Here is a 23,325-nt window from a genome sequence, read left to right as displayed (position 1 = left end):
GAAAGAAGTCAGCAACTCATTCATGTATTACATTAGAATCAAAATTGGTTTAGGGCCGGATGCAGTGGCTCACGCCTGTAATCCCAACAGTTGGGGAGGCTGAAGTGGGTGTATTACCTGAGGTCAAGAGCCCGAGACTAGCCTGGCCAACATGGTGGAATCCATCTCTACTAAAAATACAAAAATTAGCTAGGCATGGTGGCATGTGCCTGCAATCCCAGCTACTCAGGAGGCTGAGGCACAAGAATCGCTTGAACCTGGGAGGCCGAGGTTGCAGTGAGTCAAGATCGTGCCACTGCACTCCAGCCTGGTTGGAGAGGAGTTGACACCAACCTAGCCCTGGAGCTGAGTAGACAGCTCTGCATTTCTAGAGGAGGGTGAGGAGTGAGCGAGGAGTCCTTGAGCAGGACAAGGGAGGGCAGAGAGAGCAACTAGGACCAGGTGGACAAATGGGAGAAAAGGAAACACAGGGAAAGGTAGAGTTAAGAACAGAGGTGGGCTCCTTTGAACAGAGGCTCTGGGTTTTCCTTTGCCAAGCTCAGGTTGGAGCTCTGGTTGGAGACTCCGTCTCAAAACAAACAAACAAACAAACAAACAAACAAACAAAAACCATTGCTTTAAACGTGAAAGTTGACGGAACTCAGTTAATGTATGAGCAATATCCTCTCACTCCCACTGGTCTCCCCCTTGGCCCAGGCACTTGTCGCTGTCTACAGAGAAGGGAGCTCTAGACTCCTAATCGGCCTCTCCACCCTCTCCACTCAAGTGCATCCTATACCTGGCTGTGCTGCACACATAGTGTCCCCAGAACAAGGATCTTCACGTGTGCCAGCTGCAGAGAAAACACCTCTACCCTCGTAATACCTCGTCCATGCGCAATCTGCCTTCCTTACTTTCCTGGCCTGGCCTCTCACCTCCATGTACCTCCATGTGTTTTGGACACATTGGCTCCCATTCCCCACCTTTGGCCTCTGCTTCTATTCTGTTCTTAAGATGTTCTCACTTGACACTTTTCGATGAATTTCCTTCCTCCATGGCTGGGCTTGGGCTCTACTTTCTGAACTTCTAGGATGTTTGGGTGCTCACTCCATGTTGTCAAGCGCAGCTTTATACGCACTGATTGATATTAAAGATTTGCTTTCCTTGTATTATACCTACACATAACAGAACTGTAGGCTTTGCGCCATCCTACAAATGTTTTTGAAATGTTACTCTTTGTGTATAACAGACCCTGGAGGATAGAGATCGACCTTATCCCATTTCCTGTACCCAGTACCATGACAGAATGGAAGAACTGGGAACTGATAATGACAGTTAACATTAATTGTACGCTTACTGTTTGCTAGGCACTCCATAAATACTTTATCTGACTAATCTCATCCTCCTAACAACTCTGTAACTCTATGAGATAGGCAGTTTTGTTTCCAGTTTTACAGATGAGAACACTGAGCCTCACCCCCACCCCCAGTCTATGTAGCTTGCCCAAGGTCAGATAGCTAGTCACGGCAGAGCTTGGTGTTCAAACCCAAGGGCAGTGTGGCTTTATCTGTGCTTCTCACCAGGACTGTAGAACTTTCCCTCAGAAAATGGGCTGGTCAATAGAAGCTAGAATAATTATTTTTAACCAACAATTACCAAATCACAGAGTCCTAAAGTTGGAGGAGACTTTGAAGTTCATCTAGCCCAATATGCAATGAAAGCTGAGATTCCTTTTGTAAGTCCATCTCCCCTGAAAGCCTTGGCTGGACTTCTCATGGCCAGAAAGGCTGTCTGCTCAATGGCAGTTTACTCCTTTTATAGTTCTTTTTCTATTGAGGTTTATTTCCCTGTTATTTATACTCATTGATCCTAGTGTCCCCTCTGGAATAACTCAGAATGATCTTTTATTGCTATGGTCAACAATTTGAGAAACACCAGCTGTGAACTTTAAAGCAATGGTTTCAAAGCCAAATGATAAGGCTTTAATAAATCATGAAGCTTTGGACAAAAACGTCTGGGAAAAAATAGGAAGAACAATTTGAAAAAGACAAAAAAAAAAAAAAAATCCACCTTTACAAGCCACCAGAGAGCTACACAATGGTAGAAGATTTAAACTTCTATAACCCAATGGGATTTTTTTAGTTTCCCTACTGGAAATTCCCATAGTCTAGAAGGCTGGGTTTCTGGACTAGCAAAATTGCTCTTTCCGTAATCATTGCCAATAATGCAAGAGGGGTGTGTGTGTGTGTGTGTGTGTGTGTGAGATAGGCATTCTTTTACCATGGAGTAGTGTCCAACCTGAGCTTTGCTGTGGCATACAACGATGGAGTGATTTCAGGCCTCCCAAGTTTGATTACATAGTAAACGGCCTTGCTGTTCCCAGGGAGAAAGTCTGAGGTCTACAGCAACTAGAGGAGCATATGTGTAAAAGTCAGAGGATCTAAACGATGCATGTAAAAGACACCGACTCAACCCTGGAACTGAGTAGTCAGCTCTGCATTTCTAGAGGAGAGCAAGGAGTGAGTGAGGAGCCCCTGACTAGGACAAGGGAGGGCAGAGAGAGCAACTAGGACCAGGTGGACAAATAGGCGAAAAGGAAATACAGAGAAAGGTGGAGTTAAGAACAAAGCTGGGCTCCTTTGAAGGGAGGCTCTGAGTTTTCCTTTGATTTTAGCTCCTCTAGGGAGAAAGCCTGGCTAATACTAGTGAGAAACTGATAGGTAAAATTACAGGTAAGTTGATCTTCTTTTTTAATTCACAACATTATAGAAACATATCCCCTGTAATTTCTCTGTGCTACTGAAAGCCAGTTGGTTTGAATATACATTTTTGACCATTTTAAAGACTAACTATACAGTAAGAAGTCATAAAATACTGAGAATATTAGGTTTTACTAAATATATATCAAGGTTTGAGAGTATGCTTTCCAATTACAATCTCTCTCTCTCTCTGTTTCTCTCTCTCTCTCTCTTACTCTTTTTTGTTATGTACCTTATGTTTGTCAAGTAGTTGCTGGATTTCCTCTTTGGAAGACACGATGATTTTCTGGTCTCCCGCCATCTTCTCCTGACCGGTTTCTAGCAGGTCAGCCAGATCCTGTAGGGCCCTCTCATACTGACTCTTGAGTGTAAGGTTCTGGTTCAGGCCACTCCTCCGAGAGCCAATGGTCATCATCAGCTCATCATACATGTCCTAACAGGCAGAGACCACAAGACTCACTCTCAATTCACATTCTGACAACTCTCTAAAAGCATATGAACTATGAACGTACTAAGCCCAAGACCCAACCAAGAAAACGCCTTCAGGGATGTGCCCTGTGGAAATGCTCTGCCTGTAGGCCATCTGCTTGTCTTTCCTATGAGCCTTACTTTGAAAACCTGTTTCACAAAAAAATAACCTTTGGACCTTTAGTCTCATGCCTGTGATATATTTGCTGTGACTTTACAGTGTCGTGATACTTGGTAGTTCAAGTTCTTTCATTAATCTTATTTGGTATTCTTATCTTTCTGTTTTAGATTTTATTTTATTTTTAACTGACAATAAAGCACAATGGAGAAACTGAAAAAAACTGAATTGATAAAAATGTAAGTATGAAGTGACTGAGTGAAAAGATAAAATAAATATTCAATAAATAATGTGGAAACAACTCAACTCTTTGAAGAAAAATAATGTCTTATCTCATGGCACATATCAAAACGCAATTTAGATTGACTACAAAATAAAAATTTAGTAAGTTAAATGTGAAAGGAAATAAAGATGTGTCTACAAAAAATAAGCTTAATATTTTAAGATTTTAAAGGACATGCAAAAGTATTTCCTGGAAATGACATATGAGGTAGATTTGACAACTGTTTTCTCAAGATATTAATTGTTTATGATGAAATGTGGGGTAAAACTGTTGAAAAAGTGTCCACGGGGCTGAGGGACATATCATAGAAAATGTAATTCCCATTTTTACAGTGTTCTCAACATTCACATAATTTCAGAGCAACTGAATATAGTATCCTTAACATTTTCCTGCTAAATAACAATCATATTTGGGACTATCCGTCCAACAAGGAGCTAGAGAAATAGGCAAGTTTAATGTGAGCGGAAAGAGTCACAAACTTAAGAAGGCAATATTTTTGCCAAATGTGGTGGGGTAAATAACTATTTAAACTGGAAAGACATTTTAGGAGATGATGACACACCAAACACAAAATTTATTTGAGGCATATGGACCTGATTAACATATCACATTAAGGTTTAGCCTGCCAAAATGGCTCGATCTGGAAAAGTTCAATTTTAATGCCTATTTACGGCAATGACATTTGACTCTTATACCTGATGCTTAAGTGCTGTCAGAAAACTGTCTAAAAAAGTACAAAGTGGGGGTGTTGGGCTTATGACATTATGAAATGTTAGATAAAGGAGAGATACAGTTAAAATAAAAATGTTCTTTTGTTTATAAGGCCTATTTTGTTTTCTCAAACAAAGAACTCATAAGCCTGTACTGGACTGAGGTTACAAATTCTCAACAGTTCTGCATACACAGAAAATCTAACATGTGTGTCTGTGTGACCATACATAATTGTACACAATTTCTTCTTGATCGAACATAACTGCATTGCCTAGCTGTTGCTAAATTTTGCTGGTTTAATATCCGAAGATCTTCTTCCTACCCCAATATCAGATTCTTGCCTGACTGTCAGATCTAGGAAAGGAAATTAACCCAAAGCATTATTCTCTATTCCTGAAAGGATGATAGGAAGTCTGTTTAGATTTCAATTACCTTCCAGTTTAATTTTTGTTGTTGTTGCAGTTCTAGAATGGAAACAATGTCTCCATTCCATTCAAACATATATGGAGGATAAACTATAGTTCTTACCTTAGAAAAAAACACTTTCTAAAAATTATTACTTTGATTATCTGCTTTTTAAAATAGTATTTGAAGAGACAGTGCAATACAAGGATAGATATCACTTTCTTAAATTTTTCTAGCTAGGATTAAAAATTATCCTATTTTCTACAGTAGAAAATAATATGCCACAACTAAACTATACTGCAATGCTTAACCATGAGAATAATAATAAAGTAACTGTCAGAAAAACATATAAATCTTAGAAGCATGAAAACAACTCACTTCCTTGTACTAAACATGTTAAGCTTCAGAAAATTTTCTAAGAGTTACTTGGCAGAGAGGTTAGGACCTAAGTGGCATGAATTTTATTTAAAAAAGCCTAGAAAAATAAAGAAAGTGATTTTTTCTCGACTTCAAGTTCGATGTACCCCTGCAGCTGAATACTACTGGCTGAAGGCTGCACCTGGAGCTTGGAGAGTTCTTGCATGGACGGCTGCTCAATGTGTAACTTGTCACCACGCCTCTTTAATTCAATGATTCCTGCATCCAATTCTTTGAGTCCATCTTCAGCCTGTTGTATTGCCTAGGTAAGATCCATGACATTTTATTAAAACTCCCACAAACAATTTCCCCACAGAAAATGTGATTATTGTGCCTCTTTCTGTGTTCCTCCTCTCCACATAAAACATTCTCAATATATACAAAAGGAATTATTTCAATGAAACAAACAAACCAAAAGCCATGTTTACAGACTATATAGAAAAGAGAAGAAGACCCCTTATTAGTACAGAGCAGTTATCTTACAGATAATGAGGCAGGAGAAAGTCAGGGTAGAGGGCTGGGAGAAGGATGTCTTGCTTAAACAAAAAAGGGAGTTTTTGAAAAGCAACACTTGAGAAAAAAAGGAGCATGATTTAGGACATAGTCAAAAAAAGGTATTTGCCTGAGGTTTTCTAAGGGACCATGTTCTGCTGCCCTTGAAACGTAGTTGTGAGCATCTTTGGAGAGAGATTCAGCGAGGCAACAAAAAATATATTACAGCATGGTCAAGGAATCTGTGCTTCTTGTTTCTTGTTGTGAAGTGGAAAATCAATCAACAAGTGTTCAAGTGGCAGTTATTGCTAAGCCTTGTCTTCCCAGGGTGAGGTCTGTAGAAGCAGAACAAGATCTCATCCTGTCCTTCAAGGAGCTGATGGTCTGGTTAGGAAGCCAGAGTAAACAGAGAAAAATAAAGCAAGGCTGACTATAAGTAAGTACAAAACTCGATAATGCAACTCATCCCCATTAGTGGAGATTAGAGAAGGGAGACACCAGACCACAAACCCTGGAGCAAGCATTTGGAAAGAGGGCAACAGAGGTTGCCCCTGAAGGAGGACAAAAACAAGACTCCAGATGGCAGATGAAACACATGTGTCCAGTGTTCTCTTTCCTGAAAACCCCCTACAGCCAGAGTGAGTATTTTGTTTGCTTGTTTTTTGGCATATTTTTCCCCATAAATCTAAAAGGACAAGGGAACAGAAAAGAAAACAATGCTAACAATATGTTGGGAGCTAGAAGTCAAAAGAATACATGATAATTGGCTTAGGAAATCTGGGGAAGCTGAATTCTAAACCAGTGGAGGATCTCCACCACCCAATTCAGAGCAAGAGAAATCTCCAGAACTCTGGGTGAAGTGAGCTGGGGTGCTAAGTAAGGAGGGTTAGTGAAGAGCTGCTTAAAGGACAGTTAACCCACAGATGCTCCTCCTTATTCCATACTGTCCCTTTTTCTTCCCGTGTAAAAGACTGAAAGTTTGTTTTCTGGAGAACGTCAAACAGACTGAGGGACACTGGACACCGCTGTGAGCTTGAGTGCTGGACTGAAAGCAAGGGATGAAATAACTGGATGCTCCCTGAATGCTGAATGTGGGGCCCCTGAGTCTTCTCTTCCTGGAGCAAGAAGGGCTGCAGCCAGGGCTCTAGTATCCAGACAGGAGAGGGACAAATATCTGAAAACACCAATAAGACAGGCCTGACACTTTGACAGAAGGATTCTCTAACAAATAAATGGTCCACAGAGACCATCCTGCAGGAACTCTTGAAATTGTCATGTTCCATCCACACACAGAGTTCCCTTTCAGCTGTTTAGTCCTCCATCCTAAACCTGAATAGATAACAAAAGATTTCAATATGCCTTTCGATGACATGAAAGATGGGGACTAACAGAAGCAAACAAATAAAAGCAAGCTGGAGGAAAACAGATTATACAGGAAAAGTAGAACTTCAAACATAAAAACCATTAATACATCCAGAAAGATATAAACGATAATGTATTCATAAAAAAAATCAAAAATACTACAAAAAGGATCATTCAGAGAACCAAAACGAGTTCTGGGAAAATTAAATACAAGAGAGCAGAAATGCCAAACTCCGTATAAGGGTCTGGAGTTGAAATTGAGGAAGTTTGTCAAAAAGAAGAGCAAAAACACAGAGAAAGGGCTCTTGGTAAGAGAATTCAAGGATTGAACCAGAGTATCTGACAAAAAGGAGTTTTCCAGAAAAGAAGACAGGTAAAATGGAGGAAAGAAACATATTAAATAAATCATTAGAACATTTTCCAGAACAGAAAGATGAGAGCTGCCAAATGAGAAGAGCCCCTTGAGCTCCGAGCCCAGTGGATAAAAATAGATCCTCCCCAAGGCGTGTGATTATGCAATTTCAGGACACTGGAAACCTTTGGGAACTAGAATGTCTTTAGATTCCTTAAGACAACACTGGGAGCTAGAAAACAATGGACAGAAAGCCTTGAAACTCCAAAAGAATTCATATGCAACAAATGACCCTGAAGGATGACATAAAAATAGCAAAGTGATCAATAAAGTGTGAACACGGTATAACAACATTTTCAGACATACATTTGGTACACTTATCATACACCCTTTCTAAGAAAGGATATGCACTAACCAAACAAGGAAGCAATGCAGTAAAGAGAAAGACTTGGGATTCAGAAGACAGAAGATCCAACATAGGAAGAAATGAAGGGATTCTCAGGATGGTGGTGAAGGGAGATCCAAGAAGACAACTGTGCACCAGGCTTATGAGGCAAGAGAACTGCTCTGGATTGGAACAGCATGACTCAAGAGATGACTATATTGAGTGAGGTGTGTCTTCCCCATGCCTTCTGCTGTTATTGCCTTTTTAATCTAAGTTGGGTGGGCACGGATTTAGCACGTTCATTAGTTGCGTTCCATTTATTCAAAGAAAAAAAATCTAATTGGTTATTTCTTCAACTGTGACATTCAGTTACATTGGTCAAAAATTAGTGAAAATGATTGCTTGTGATCATACATATCTCATAATTCATATTAGAAATCCAAAGCAAGTCAGCACTACAATTGCTCTAGTCTTTTTTGGAATCACACATTATAAGCCAAGAAAAAAAAAAAGGTCCCTTCATGTGGAAGATATGACAGAAAATAAAGAGATTTTTAATGGGGGGAAATGAGAAATCTCTTTAAAAAGCAGATGAAATTATGGTCAAGAAAAATGCACAGCCAGATGCAGTGGCTCACACCCATAATCCCAACACTTTGAGAGGCTGAGGTGGGAGAACTGCATGAGCCCAGGAGTACAAGACCAGCCTGGGCAACAAAGTGAGACCCTATCTCCATATTTATATGAATAAATATATATATATATATACACACACACACACATATATACATATATACACACACATATTTTTTAAAATAATTAAATAAAGAGATAAATGCACACTCACAATTCTGAAAACTATTTTAGATTCCTTAAGACAACACTGGGAGCTAGAACACAATGGAGAAAAAGCCTTGAAACTATTTTGGGAGGTGTTAACACACACACACCCACACACACACATTATATGTCAGATGATTCTCTATAGTCTATCCATAGATTCCTGGGAAGTTCACTGAAATTAAATCAGAAAATTCTATTCAAACACATCCTTTTCATAATTACTTAGCTTATGAAACAGGAGATATTCTAACATCCCTCCCATTTCTTCTATCCTCCCCATTTTCATGCCACCATGCCAGTTTTGGTTTTCATTCTTTCTCTTCAGTACAGCTACATGAAGCCCCATGATGGATCTCCTGTTTCCTGACCCTGGTGCTGTCATGTAAACTATCCAGAAGCAAGATCTAGAACTGCCATTCATTTTTACCTGCAAACATCCCCTACAACTTTACATGGCCAGGGATCTCCCAGCTGAGTCTAAACACCCAAAATCGCACAAGATGATCTACCAGGATGAAACACTACATCTTTCATTTATATTCAACCACATTCATTTTCTATTTTGGTTGCAGCATGTACACAAACAAAAACTGAAAATAAGTGTGGCTGAATTTAATTATGATTTATAACATAAATTGCTTATAATTTATAAATAAATAAAAATACATACATTTATGCTGCGTATTTATTTCCTTTTTTTTTTTTTTAGCTAATGAGGCATGCAACAAACAAAGTGTATAGGTAATTAGTTTATAGAATAAAGTCCAAAGTCTCACATTCAACAGGCCCTACAAACTGCCTTAAATTTACATATCCAATCTTGTTTGTCCTCAGTCACATTCATTTATCTTAAATTCAGCTAAAATAGGATTACCTGTGTTTCTCCCTAAGTGCTCAGAATTCCCTAACAATTTGTGCCTTTATTCTTGCTGTCCTCTTTACTGCGATAACTTTCTTTCCTGTCATTGTGTGTCCAAACTCTCAAGTTCAGTTCAAATTTCCCTCTACAAAGCTTCCCTAATCCTACCCCTGCTGGAGGTCAGAAGGGTCTGAGTATCCACAGTGCTTTGTCAGTACCTCTCCCAGGACAGTTTGACTTTCTGCCCTGTGTCATTGAGGTTCATATCTAATCTCATCATTGGGTGGAAAACTCCTTCAGGTCAGCATCTGCCATGGATACCTTTTCCCAGCTCACATTTCCTAGTTCTGTGCAGATGTAAGTGACAGAGTCAATGTCACCTGGTACGTTATTCAAACCCAGTACTCAAAAACAAAAATACTACAAACAAAAGTGCTACTGTGAGCCATTAATCTTTCATAGAATATTTAAAATTTCAGAGTAAGTCATATCTCCTCGATGCATTTTCTCTTCTAGGAAAAGGCAGCTATAAATACCTCTATTTGTTCTGCTACGGGTTGTTCAAACACATTTGCCAGTTTCTGCAGAATGATGTATTTGTTGTCAGCCAGTGATGTAAACAGCACTTTCAGATCATTCTAAGGAGGAAAGCAACAGGAAAACTCAAAATGTGTAACAGGGAATTGGAAATATTTGTAAATATAACACAGATTCTAAGAAATTTTATAATAGAGGCATAGAAATTTAATTTCCAGGAGAAACAATACTGTGCTATGGGAAGGTAAAAGGAACTGGTTAACAATTTACTTATGTGCTAAAACTTACTCCTGAAGAATCTGTTACCCAAAGTATTTTCTACTTAATACAAATGAAGTTGAATCATACATGTAAAAAGCAATGCTTGTCACTCTAATCTCATTACATCTGAAATAAATGAGCACATTCAAATATTGCACAGAAATATTATGTTAATGGCTCTTATCTAGGGAAATAACCTGTAGGTGTTACCCTGATTTGGGAAGTAATATGATTTTTGTTTTTTTTTTCTTTTGAGAGGGAGTCTCACTCTGTCGCCCAGGCTGGAGTGCAGTGGTGCCATCTCAGCTCACTGCAAGCTCTACCTCCTGGGTTCATGCCATTCTCCTGCCTCAGCCTCCGAGTAGCTGTAGCTGGGACTACAGGCACCCACCACCACGCCCGGCTAATTTTTTGTATTTTTAGTAGAGACGGGATTTCACCGTGTTAGCCAGGATGGTCTCGATCTCCTGACCTCGTGATCCGCCCACCTCGGCCTCCCAAAGTGCTGGGATTATAGGCGTGAGCCACCGCGCCTGGCCTATGATTCCTAAGAATCATGATTTCCACTTTGCTCTCTCCTCTCCTCCCATTACTCTATCAGTTTCTTCTTCTATTTCACAAGGTTTTAAAAAGACATTCAGAAGTTTAGAAAATAAATATTATCCATGATGACCAAAAACGTGAAGAGACAACACAAAAAGATCTTGTTAGGTATTTTGTTCAAAAATATTACTCATTTAAATGTCCAAATATATTCATATTGAGTTAGATTTGTACAAAAAGGAGACAACTATTAGCATGTTGGTACTTAATTCCAGAGGGAATAATAAATTAGAAGAATATTTAAATGATAAAAAATTAGGCCAGGTGCAGTGGTTCATTTCTGTAATACCAGAATTTTGGGTGCCTGAAGCAGATCACTTGAGGCCAGGAGTTCAAGAGCAGCCTGGGCAATAAAGTGCACCCGGTCTCTACAAAAAGATTTTCTTAAAAAAAGTAAGTGGACACAGTGGCATGCCTGTAGCCCTGTTTACTTGTGAGGCTGAAGAGGAAGGATCCCTTGAGTTCAGGAGTTTGAGGTTGCAGTGAGCTATGATCGTGCCACTACATGCCAGCCTGGGTGACCTTATCTCAAAAAAAAAAAAAATTTTTTTTCTCTAAAATATCAACAAATAAGTCCTATTTCATAATAGTCAGCAAACATATATTCATCAGAGGTTAAAGCTCAACTCAGGACCTCTTCACCAGGGCCTGATCACACATATCACCTACATGCAATCATTCTGACTGTCTAATGAGGAGAAGGATAATCGTACCAAGAAAAATATCTATAAGAACACGTGAAGGCTTTATAATGCAAATTCAGGTCTTAAAAGCAAAATAATGGGTGCATTATAAAGTAAAAAATATAAAATTGAAAATATAGTGCTGAACATGAGAACTAGAATAGTTGCCACTAACCAAAATTCAAAGCAATCTGCAAGCCTAGTAACTAGCTAAATAGGAAATTATAATAACAGCTCTGGAAAAATACTAGAAATAATAGTTTTACATATGAGTTACTAGGTCTGTATCATTCAACTGTGTTCAGGGTAAGGTCACGTGGGCCACTAAAACCATCACACATTTATCTGTTTTTAAGCCTAGTAAAAGATGTCCTGCATTCATTTGAATAGAAGCCTACATTATCAACATACGTATGTATAATGACATTAGCCCAGTTAATCTAAATGAGTAGCTAAGCATATATAACATAACATGGGTTAGAAATGAAGGGTGCATATATAGATTTTCTATATGTCATTTTTATGCTTTGTTATGTTTTGTTTTGAGACACAGTCTCACTCTGTCACTCAGGCTGGAGTGCAGTGGCGCGATCTCGGCTCACTGGAACCTCTGTCTTCTGGGTTCAAGCAATTCTCCTGCCTCAGCCTCCCGAGTAGCTGGGACTACAGGCACCCACCACCACGTCTGGCTAACTTTTTGTATTTTTAGTAGATATGGGGTTTCACTGTGTTGTCCAGGCTGGTCGCGAACTCCTGAGCTCAGGTGATTCACTCGCCTTGGCCTCCCAAAGTGGGAATTACAGGACTGAGCCACCACACCCGGCCCATTTATATGCTTTTAATAGCATATTTTCTCTCTTAACTATGTTCTACTCAGGGTAATAGGAAACACAGAGTTCATATTTCTGGAAGTCAGACTAATTATTGGGAGAGACTGACCAAGAAGATAGTAAAGCAAAGAATATGATTGACTTTAAAATTACTAAATAAAAATTTTAAGAGGTGCTAGAAATCACATGGATAATGACATTTTCTTAAAAATAAAAATGTAAAGAATTTAACTATTTTGATATTATTACACTTGTGATACAACAGGATAATTAAGGTATCCATATATTACAAACATAAAATACATCACTTTTTTTTTCTTATAGTCACTGGAATTATTGGCAGGCCAAAAAAGAGCAGGATTCTAGCCATTGAGAAACAGATTTGTAGAAAGTTACAGGCTTTCAAACCAATTGTGTCCAGGCACAGTGGTTCACACCTATAATCCCAGCACTTTGGGAGGTAGAGGCAGGCAGATGACCTGAGGTCAGGAGTTCGAGACCAGCCTGGTCAACATACAGTGAAAACCCATCTCTACTAAAAAATACAAAAATTAGCTGGGCATGGCGTGCATGCCTGTAGTTCCAGCTATGTGGGAGGCTGAGGCAGAAGAATCGCTTGAACCTGGGAGGCGGAGGTTGCAGTGAGCCAGGATCTCCCCATTGTACTCTAGCCTGGGCAACAAGAGCAAAACTCTGTCTCAAAAACAAATAAATAAATAATAAAATCAGTTGTGCTGCCTCACTCATTCATTAAAGAATTCTTCACTTCATTTTCCAGTTTTTAAAATAATTTACAATACACAATTTTATGTTTGAGGAATTCATTTGAGGTTACATCCATCGGTAAAAATTTTAAAAATACAAAATAGTTCATAACTGACTTTATCATGATTCTATATATGTAATGTACATCTACATAACATCTACGCATCCTCTCAAATAGCCTTTTTGGTATAGAATAATGTTAGCAGTCTGGCAAAAGCTAATCCTCAAAGATTAAATGCAGAATGAAGGCATACCCTTCCAGTAACTGCTGAGGATTGACAGCATACCAGGTGTTTGATGCAAAGTTAAAAAAAAAAAGAAAATGGTTTATGACTTGACCGTTAACATTGGAAACTTTCTCTCAACTAAATTGGAACACAAATATTTTGAAATGTCTTTTTGTTCATGAGCTGGCCACCAACAAATAGAAAGTTGTTGGCAGAAGAAAAATAGGAACATGATTTAAAGGGAATTCCATGATTCTCTTAGATCCTTCAAATAAAATAAGTTCCAGAGCATTCATGCCTAATTCATATATTACTGTGATTGGTGATAACTACTAATAAAATGTAAAAGTATGAAAGTACTAAAGATACTAAATGCAATTCACAAAAGATACGGGGAATGAGAGCAAAAGGGACTGCTGAGGTATTCAGGGATTCTGACTTGACGATCTTGGAGGTAGTTAACTAACAGGGAAGATAGCTGGAGAGCAGTGCCACTGGCTCAGGGACAAGACTGAGTTGCTGGTGGTACCATCAACTGGCAAAGGATATTGGATAAAATTTAAGAGACTCTAATGAAGGCCCACATTCTCCATCTTCCCTGAGATCACCCTAATATGATAAAATACAACAACAAAAAATTATTTGAGTAAAATCCTGGCTGTAGTTCTTAATGATTGAGTAACACTGAAGTAATTTAATCTTTCTCTTGGTGTTAGATCCTGTATCTCTTATAATACTATCATTAATAACAATAACAACACTTGCTGAATACTTACTATGTATCAGGCACTGTTCAGAGTATTTTAAACACAGCTCAACTCATTTCACCCTCACCACAGTCTATGAGGCAATTAATATGGGTATGATTTGACAGTTGAGGATACCAAGGTTCAGGAAAGTCAAGCTGCTAAAGTTATACAGCAGTAAGTGACAATGCCAGAATTTGAACCCAGACTATTAGCTTTGGAGACTACATGTTTAATTTTTACTGTTCTGACTTTGCAAAATTAATATTAGAACAATGTTTGCAAGATGTTGCAAAGATTAAAGACAAGGAATATGAGAAAATATTTTGTGAATAAAAAAATGAAACTCATATGTTTGTGATAGTTTTACTCTGTGGTTTTAAGAATGTAGACTACCGGAAGGCAGTGGTAATTTGTGCCTCTGAATGAATGTCATAAAAATTCCATGTTTCTTGGTTAATGCTACATTTATTTGACACTTTGTAGTATTTTGGGTATTTTTGCAAATCAAAACTCTACATTAAACTCTTGGCCCTAATGACATGTCTCTATTTTACAAAATCTTTCATGATGGTTAAAAATAACATGCAATTAAAACTTATGTATTCCCAAAGGGTGCTTTTCATTAGGAATGAAAAATCAGCACTAAAAGTTTATCAGCAGCTTTTGCATTTGTTCCAGTATACAGTCATAGGAAAAGTTTCCTAAGAACACATAAGAATTCTAAGATGGGGCTAAAAGGCAGTAAGTATGAGGAGTTAGGATTGGAAAGTAACGTAATGCATTTTAACACAGGTAGAAGTAATTAGACCACATTTACTTTCAAAGACTCTTAGGTACTACAGTCTATGGCTCTTTCTATATTCCAACACTTTCTGCATACTCTTTTTTTTTTTTTGAGACGGAGTCTTGCTCTGTCACCCAGGCTGGAGTGCAGTGGCTGGATCTCAGCTCACTGCAAGCTCCACCTTTGGGTTTACACCATTCTCCTGCCTCAGCCTCCCCAGTAGCTGGGACTACAGGCGCCCGCCACCTCGCCCAGCTAGCTTTTTGTATTTTTTAGTAGAGACGGGGTTTCACCGTGTTAGCCAGGATGGTCTCGATCACCTGACCTCGTGACCCGCCCGTCTAGGTCTCCCAAAGTGCTGGGACTACAGGTTTGAGCAACCGCGACCAGCCTTTTTTTTTTTTTTTTTTTTTGAGATGGAGTCTTGCTCTGTCACCTAGGCTGGAGTGCAGTGGTGTGATCTCAGCTCACTGCTACCTCTGCCTCCCGGGTTCAAGCGATCCTCCTGCCTCAGCCTCCAAGTAGCTGGGATTACAGGCCTGCACCACCACACCTTGCTAATTTCTGTATTTTTAGTAGAGATGGGTTGCACTATGTTGGCCAAGCTGGTCTCAAACTCCTGACCTCAAATGATTTGCCTGCCTTGGCCTCCCAAAGTGCTGGGATCACGGGCATGAGCCACCACACCCGGCCATTTTCTGCATATTCTTTCCCAGTGTGTTTAAGCTCCAGTATTAGCAACTAAAAATTATAATTATAAAGAGCCATAAATTTGACTTTTATTGATAGAATTTATAATTCTATTCCATCCTTAGTTTGAAGTGGGTGGTTTTCTCAACCTTTCATTTCTAGGAGCAAAAAATCTTTAGTTTCTAATCCTTTAATTCAACCCCCTTCATTTTCTACAAAGCTCTCGTTCTTCATTATGCATTTAAAAAAACAACAACCACGTACGTAACACAGACTCATGACTGACTATTATTGAATACCTAGAAAATGGTCAAGTATCCTTTGATAATGTCTTACTTACCTGGAAATGTAGTATTTGCTGAAGTCTTTCTTTCATCTGATGACATCGTTGATTCACTACTGAGTCTAGCAACGATAACCTGCCCAAAAGACAACCCAAAGTGTCTTCAATAACATCTCGATTATCACCATTCTCTGGAAAAGCTTGCGAAAACAAGTTTTTGTTCTTATCCATTTCTTCAGACATTTCCTTAATGTCTTTGGCAAGAATCTAGAGGTGATAAAAGGGCATTTTTCAGTGTTTAGATACATTAATTGATAATGCAAATCAAGTTATTTTCTCATAGAAAGTCAACTAAATCTCTCTGGTTTCTTAGTAATAATTAGACCTAAGACAACTGGAACCTCTTTCAGATAGTTCTATACATTTCAGGCAAGTTGCTCTCAGGGACTTTACCTCATTCACTAGTAATAATGAACACTGTAAAGTGCTATTTAGGAATTTGGTACTTTTTTTAAGCATGTGTTTCATATTTGGAAGATCTGTGATACATAATAGTGTTTCTACAGAGTTTCCCATTTTTCCCTCTTACATACACAAGACAAAGAATGAAAATGCAAACTAGAAATATTCTGCATTCAAGCAATGATGTTCTGCATTATTAGAATTGTTTTATGTTTGACTTTCTTTATGCATAAAATTAATTATCCCATCAAAACATCAAGTGTTTTGTAATGTTATACACACACAGGCAGAAACTACTAAACTTACCTCTTGGTTGAAGAGACAAGTTTCTGTTTCTTCTGGTAAAAGTGCTGTGGCAACAAATAAACGTTCTTCAACATCATCCAACCAAGTAGAGGTGGCTGAGACCCCATCATACAACTTCTGCTCCAAGTGTATACTCTGCCTCTTTGTCCCTCCACTCTGGGAAACACACAACAGGGTCAAATAATCAATTTCAGCTTTTGAAAATCCAGGAAAAATATCAGGATGGGGCCAAGCACGGTGCTCACACCTGTAACCTGAGCACTTTGGTAGCCCAAGGCAGAGAGATCACTTGAGGTTAGGAGTTCAAGACTGGCCTGGCCAATATGGTGAAACCCCATCTGTACTAAAAAATATAAAAATTAGCCAGGCGTGGTGGCATGTGCCTATAATCCCAGCTTCTTAGGAGGCTAAAATATGAGAATCGCTTGAACCCAGGAGGTGGAGGTTACAGTGAGCCAAGATTGTGCCACTGCACTCCAGCCTGCGTGACAGTACAACACTGTCTGAAAAAATAAAATAAAATAAAATATAAAAGAAGAAACAGGATGGGCCTCCAGAGTCCAGTGACTCTTTGTTTCAGCACTCATCCCCAGTGTTGGGTCTCAATTCATGCTCAGGGGTGGATGGAACAGCCTCACAGAGGCCAGGCAAATCAATACAAGCAAAACATGACTCTTATAAACCAAGCAAAACATACTGATAACATGGCCTTACCTGGGATGAAACCTCCTCGAAGGCTTGGTTCAGTCCATCCAGCAAAGACGTAACTGCAGATTTATCTTGGATCGGCACGTCCCCTTTGTACAGTGGCACACCAGACAAGAGTCGATTTGGCCTGCTATAAAGCTGTAGGCAAACAAAGGCAGCTTGTTGAAGAGCATATGCATTATGTCCCAGTTTTCTCATTTGGAAATGCACACTGAAATAGATGCTGGAAAAACTGTCCATAAGAAAATTTCTTCTAGAGAAATATAACTTCTACAACATACCATGTCCACTGAACACAGTGGCCAGATGCATCAATGGCAATGTTTCCATGGATGGATTTTTTTTTTTTTTTAAGCAGTGGAAAAAAAAGGCCTGAGAGATAGGAAGAATAAGTTCTGGTGTTCTATTACACAGGAGGTCAAACATAGTTAACAATAACATATTGTATATCTCAACAGCTAGAAGAGAGGATTTTGAATCTCCCTACCACAAAGTGATAGATGTTCGAGATGATGAGTCTGCTAATTACCATGACTTGATCATTACACACTATATACATGTATCTAAACATCACACTGTACACCAGAAATATGTACAAATATTATGTACAAATAAAAAACAAGCAGGCCACCCACGATGGCTCATGCCTGTAATCACAGCACTCTGGGAGGCTGAGATGGGCAGATCATTTGAGGCCAGGAGTTCAAGACTGGCCTGGCCTACATGACGAAACCCTGTCTCTACTAAAAATACAAAAATTAGCCAGTTGTGGTGGCACACACCTACAATCCCAGCAATTCAGGTGACTGAGGCACGAGAATTGCTTGAACCCAGAGGCAGAAATTGCAGTGAGCTGAGATCACGCCACTGCACTCTAGCCTGGGCAACAGAGTAAGACCCTGTTTCAAAACAAACAAAAGGTGACATTATAAAAAAGAAAATTAAATTAAAAGGTGGCTTGCAAATTTTATGAAACAAACAACATTAAGGCACAAATAAATTAGAAACAGAAAGGATGAGAACAGACATTGCTGAAAATGGAATCACTGGCATAGAGAAAAAACTTGCAATAATCAGATGAAAAGTGAATCCGAATTTTAAAAAAAACAAAGATCAGTACAGCTAAAAAGAAGTCAATAGGTATAGAAAAAAGATGATCTAATACAAGGATCATTGATGTCCCTGAAGCAGAGATATAATAAATATAGCATAAAATACATCTCATACCAAAAAATTCCCTACAATTAATAAAAAAGCAAATCTTGATTCTTAAATATAAAAAACTACATTGTGTCACAGGAAAAATATGATTGGAGAACACTCAACATCAGACATAGCCTAGATAAGCTGTTGAAACTTAAAGAAAACTAAATAATTCTCCTGGCATCCATACAGAGAACAACAAAAAATAAATAAATAAGGGAAAAAATAGTAGACTGATGTTAGATTTTTCTAAAGCTTCATTCAATGCCAGAAGACAAAAACAAATATAGATACAAATTCTGAAGGGATAAAAGTATGACAGAAAAATGCCCATCAAATATAGAGACAACTGGCTGATACTCCCAAACATGATAAAACCTGAGTTTTCTTGAAAAAAATTACTTGACAATGGAATTAATTCCTGAGAGCTGGATCAAAATTAAAAATTTAGGAATTAAAAAGATATGCTAAAAGGATTGGTTATGAGCAGTAAGGAATTTAAAGATTAAATTGATTTACAGTATATGGGAATTGTTAATTGCTCTTTTTCATTTTCATCTTTGCACTTGGCTGCATTATGTGAATTATTATAATGAATATATATAATTTTTCAAAATAAGAGTAATTTTTCTTAAAATTGACTAAATAAGAAAGTTATTAGCAATCATAAAAAAATCTTACCACAGCTTTCCTCTCAACTTTTCTTCTTGGTTTTAGCAATACCTATAGTGAAATAATCCATCCTAAATACAAGACCTAGGCTGATCTCTTTGCTTTCATTATTAGCCCTATTTCCCCTAAACTCTTTTACATATACATATGGCTTCCCAATAAAGGCAATGATATAGTGTAGCATTCAAACTTTTGATCATGTTTTCAATCAAACTCAGTCTCCTTTTTTTTTTTTTTTTTTGAGATGGAGCCTTGCTCTGTCACCCAGGCTAGAGTGCAGTGGTGCGATCTCAGCACACTGCAACCTCTGCCTCCCGGGTTCAAGTGATTTTCCTGTCTCAGCCTCCCAAATAGCTGGGATTACAGGTGTGCACCACCACGTGCAGCTAATTTTTGTATTTTTAGTAGAGACGGGGTTTCCCCATGTTGGCCAGGCTGGTCTTGAGCTCCTGACCTCATGTGATCTGTCTGCCTCAGCCTCCCAAAGTGTTAGGAATACAGGCATGAGCCACTGCACCCGGCCACCAGTCTCTTTTGACTTTTCAAAATATCTCTTCACCTTTCAGACTGACTACTCGTGATCCTGTAAATATGCCAAGCCCATTCCCCATTGCAGCCGGGATATCCACCACCCAGCATCCCCTTAAAATCTGCTACTTTAATTTCCATACCTATCATAGCAACTTTTGACTATTTTTTCTTAACCTTTGTTTCCTTTAAATTCCTGCTTATGGATCCTGTCATAGTTGCCTAATTTTTTTTTTAGAAATGTATGCGCTATTTCCCTATTTGGGTTATAGGTTCCCAGAAGCAGGAGCTGTATTTCACCCTGAAGCCAAGAAGGTGGTTGTGCATGGAAGCACTAAATACACTGGAAGTAAACAGATTAAGAAAAATTGCTCTAAGAGATTAGTGCCCTTTGACCTAGAGAATTTTAGGTCAAAATGTGCCTGTTTTTACATATGAAAGTAGTAAGTATTTCTAGGGTACAAAATTGCCATTAAGGTAGTATGAAAGAGGAGGGACTTAGGTAACAGAGAGATTGGCCTCCTGATTCCAGATTCACTTCTTCTTAATCCTAAGACCCTCAGAAATTATCCAGCCTCTCTAAGCCTCAGTTTCCAGGTCTACAACGTAGAGATAATATTGGCCTCCCCACAACGTTGTTAGCTGTTAACACCTAGAACTTAAAATGTGTTCATTATATGATCACTCCCTTTCTGCCTGGAAACTGACAGCTAAACTGCTTCTTCCCTTCCTTTTCCTTCACCTTTTCACACCACAGAGAGGAAAACAACCTGTGAGGCACTGTGTGCAAATGATCAGTGATTGCTGAAACAAAGCACTCAAATGCAAAAATGTCATTAAAAAAGAGCATTCAATGCTTTTATTTCTAATCCAAAGGCAAGGGAGATACAACGTGAATCTAAACTTGAACAGTCCAAGTATTGTGGAATGTCAGTGGCAGCAGGGCAAGGTTTGTTCAGTAAGCCCAGCATGGAGGACGCTGGAGTGGTGGCTCCGACTTAAGAGCAAAAGCAGCTCTTGAAGATCAAAGAGGGTAATGGATGAGACCTCCAGGAGGTCTGTAGATGCCCAGTGAATCACACAGGTGCTTTATGAATGGAGAATAGTAAGCAAGCACGGACTCTAGAAAATATCGTAGATTTCTCTAACTTAAGATAGTCAGAAAAGACTGCAGTCCCTGATTCAGAACTATACATACCTCTCCTATTCAAAGGATACTCGAACATGAAGGGAGAGCTAGCAGTCAAGTCCAGGAGATTCATATCAGGAAAAAGGAATTTGAGCTACGAGTCTGGGGAACATTTTATCAGGGATTTGAGGAAGGATGAATTAAAACACAGGCAGGAGGTCCACACAAAAAGTATACGGCACCATTTGCCTGGGTGGATATGATTCTGGGACAACTGCTTCCAGGAATACAGTGCTTTAAGTTTCCCAGGGCAGAGCTGGTGACTATTTCCGCAGACAGGGGTAAAGAAGCCTCCTGGCCAAAGAGGGAAAGTGAGGGGGCAGAAAGTTCACAAAAGCATGTGCTTTTATAAAAACAGAATAGAAAGCATGGCTCTGGAGAGACGTATGCACAGCTACCCACAGATGACAGGACACCTCATGACCTTCAGACCACCAATCCCCAACCTTTTTGGCACCAGGGATTGGTTTCTTGGGGGCGGGAGTGATGGTTTCAGGATGAAACTGTTCCACCTCAGATCATCAGGCATTAAATTCACATTAGAAGCGTGAAACCTAGATCCCTCGCATGTGCAGTTCACAACAGGGTTCACATTCCTACGAGAATCTGGTGCTGCCACTGATCGAACCAGGAGGCAGAGCTCAGACAGTAATGCTCACCTGCTCACCGCTCACCTCTTGCTGAGAGGTCCAGTTCCTCACAGGCCACGGACCCGTACCAGTCTGCAGCCTGGGAGTTGCAGAGCCCTGCTTTAGAGAGTCTCCTTCCACTTAACTGTGGCAGATTGTGCCTGCTTTCTAATGCCTACTTTGTCAGCTTCAGCCTTTTTCTCCTCCAGTTCACTGCAGTTATTGACACCCTTTGCTTCCAGTTCAGCCTCTCCCAGCCCCTAAGCTAGTTCTGGCCAGAGCAGAGAGAATAGCAGCTTCCTCAGACCAACAGGAAAGGTTTTAGAATTCACTCTGATAATACTGCTGACTTGGAATGAGCCTAGACGGACGCTGCTGGCCCAGGACAAGGGACTAGTCTTGTATCTGAAGAATTTCTCTGGGCCACAGCTGTGGTAGGCATCCCAGGCTGGCCTGTGTTCCTGACTCCCTCATTTGCCCTCTAACTTTCTAATTCCTCTGACTTCCAGTTGTTGCCTGGCTTCTGTTTAGAGTGAAGTAATAGCCATTACCTGGAACCATCTGTTGCTGTCTTCAGTTCCCTTGGATTTGGCATGCCTGGTGGAACCAAGCCCGACATCACACAGTATCCCTCCCAGGAACCAGCCTCGCAGATGGGTCCGTAACTATTCCAGCTGACCACTGGCTTCACTTCCCTACCCTAGACCCACCAACGTCCCAATATGTTTCTCATTAAGATCTCCTGAAATTATTAAATACTGGAAGTGGCAATGGAAAATAAGATGGCCTCACAATTGCGTTCCAGATTTGTGAAAAGCATTCTGTCCTAGATGTGCATATCCTTGATTTCCACCCTTACTTTTTCAAGTTTGCAAAACACACACAAAAACAGGGCACTTAAAATGTAAAGGTTTAGGCTAATATGGAATCAGATATTAATCGTCTTTGAGGAAAAATGTTATCCAGAAATCAAATTTTCACATGTAAATATATAATTATGAAGGGAAATGTGAAACAGACTTGTTAAGAAAAATGTAGAGTGAAAAACTGGTTTCCTGTCTTAGTTTGAAATTGATCATGAAAATTAAGATGACTGCACAGTTATACTCCCTCAGCATAAACTCTATTATCTTTTATGTTAGTTATTATACAATGTAAAATATTTGATACCACTTGCTCTTGTTCCTGTTCCAGAACATTCTGTAGTAGTTTCTGCTTGGTACTAAATTCTTGATGTAAGCTTTCCCATTTCATTCTCATCTGGTCTTCAGCGGATGATTTCTCCCCTTCCATCCCCAACTCCTGGGATAACACATCAGGTTTTTCACTATTAGAAGAATAAATAATCTTAGTTTACAATGTGCACAAAAAAGTGATAAGATAGGTAATTTATTGTGTATACCAGACCTGCTTTCTCAAATGAAATAAAATTACCTTGGTTATTAGCTTACGCTTTAAAAATAACAAAAATGTTTAGGCCAATCACAAAGCAACTATATTCCTACTCACTGATACACTGAACCATGTGCAGAAGTGATACTTAAAAATGCATTGAATAATAATAATTGTAACATTTGGAATAAAAAATTATAGCATGATTACAGACAAGTATCCTTTGGCAAATAGCAGAAAAGTTAGTTCAAAACCTTAAAAATGTGTTAGTCTAGGGAGGGTTGCTATTATGAGTTCAGAGAAAATACAGGACACAGGAGGGCGGTGCAGGACACAAGAGGGTAGAACAGGACACGGAGAGATAGTACAGGGCCTGGGAAGGTAGTACAGG

At 39.1% G+C, this 23,325-nt stretch overlaps 1 protein-coding gene across 1 annotated transcript in view; it reads right to left on the bottom strand.

Annotated features, from left to right (window-relative positions):
* SYNE1 (spectrin repeat containing, nuclear envelope 1) overlaps nt 1-23,325 on the bottom strand; it is a 543,966-nt gene that overhangs the window by 118,385 nt on the left and 402,256 nt on the right. The window contains 7 exon segments of the mRNA XM_011943785.1: nt 2,971-3,171; nt 5,283-5,402; nt 9,970-10,071; nt 15,903-16,112; nt 16,614-16,769; nt 17,328-17,459; nt 22,713-22,869. Of these exon segments, the coding sequence (XP_011799175.1) occupies nt 2,971-3,171; nt 5,283-5,402; nt 9,970-10,071; nt 15,903-16,112; nt 16,614-16,769; nt 17,328-17,459; nt 22,713-22,869 (1,078 nt within the window).

The sequence above is a fragment of the Colobus angolensis genome, unplaced genomic scaffold (assembly GCF_000951035.1).
Source record: "Colobus angolensis palliatus isolate OR3802 unplaced genomic scaffold, Cang.pa_1.0 Scaffold221, whole genome shotgun sequence".
Taxonomy (NCBI): domain Eukaryota; kingdom Metazoa; phylum Chordata; class Mammalia; order Primates; family Cercopithecidae; genus Colobus; species Colobus angolensis.
This window is presented reverse-complemented; position numbering and strand designations above follow the sequence as displayed.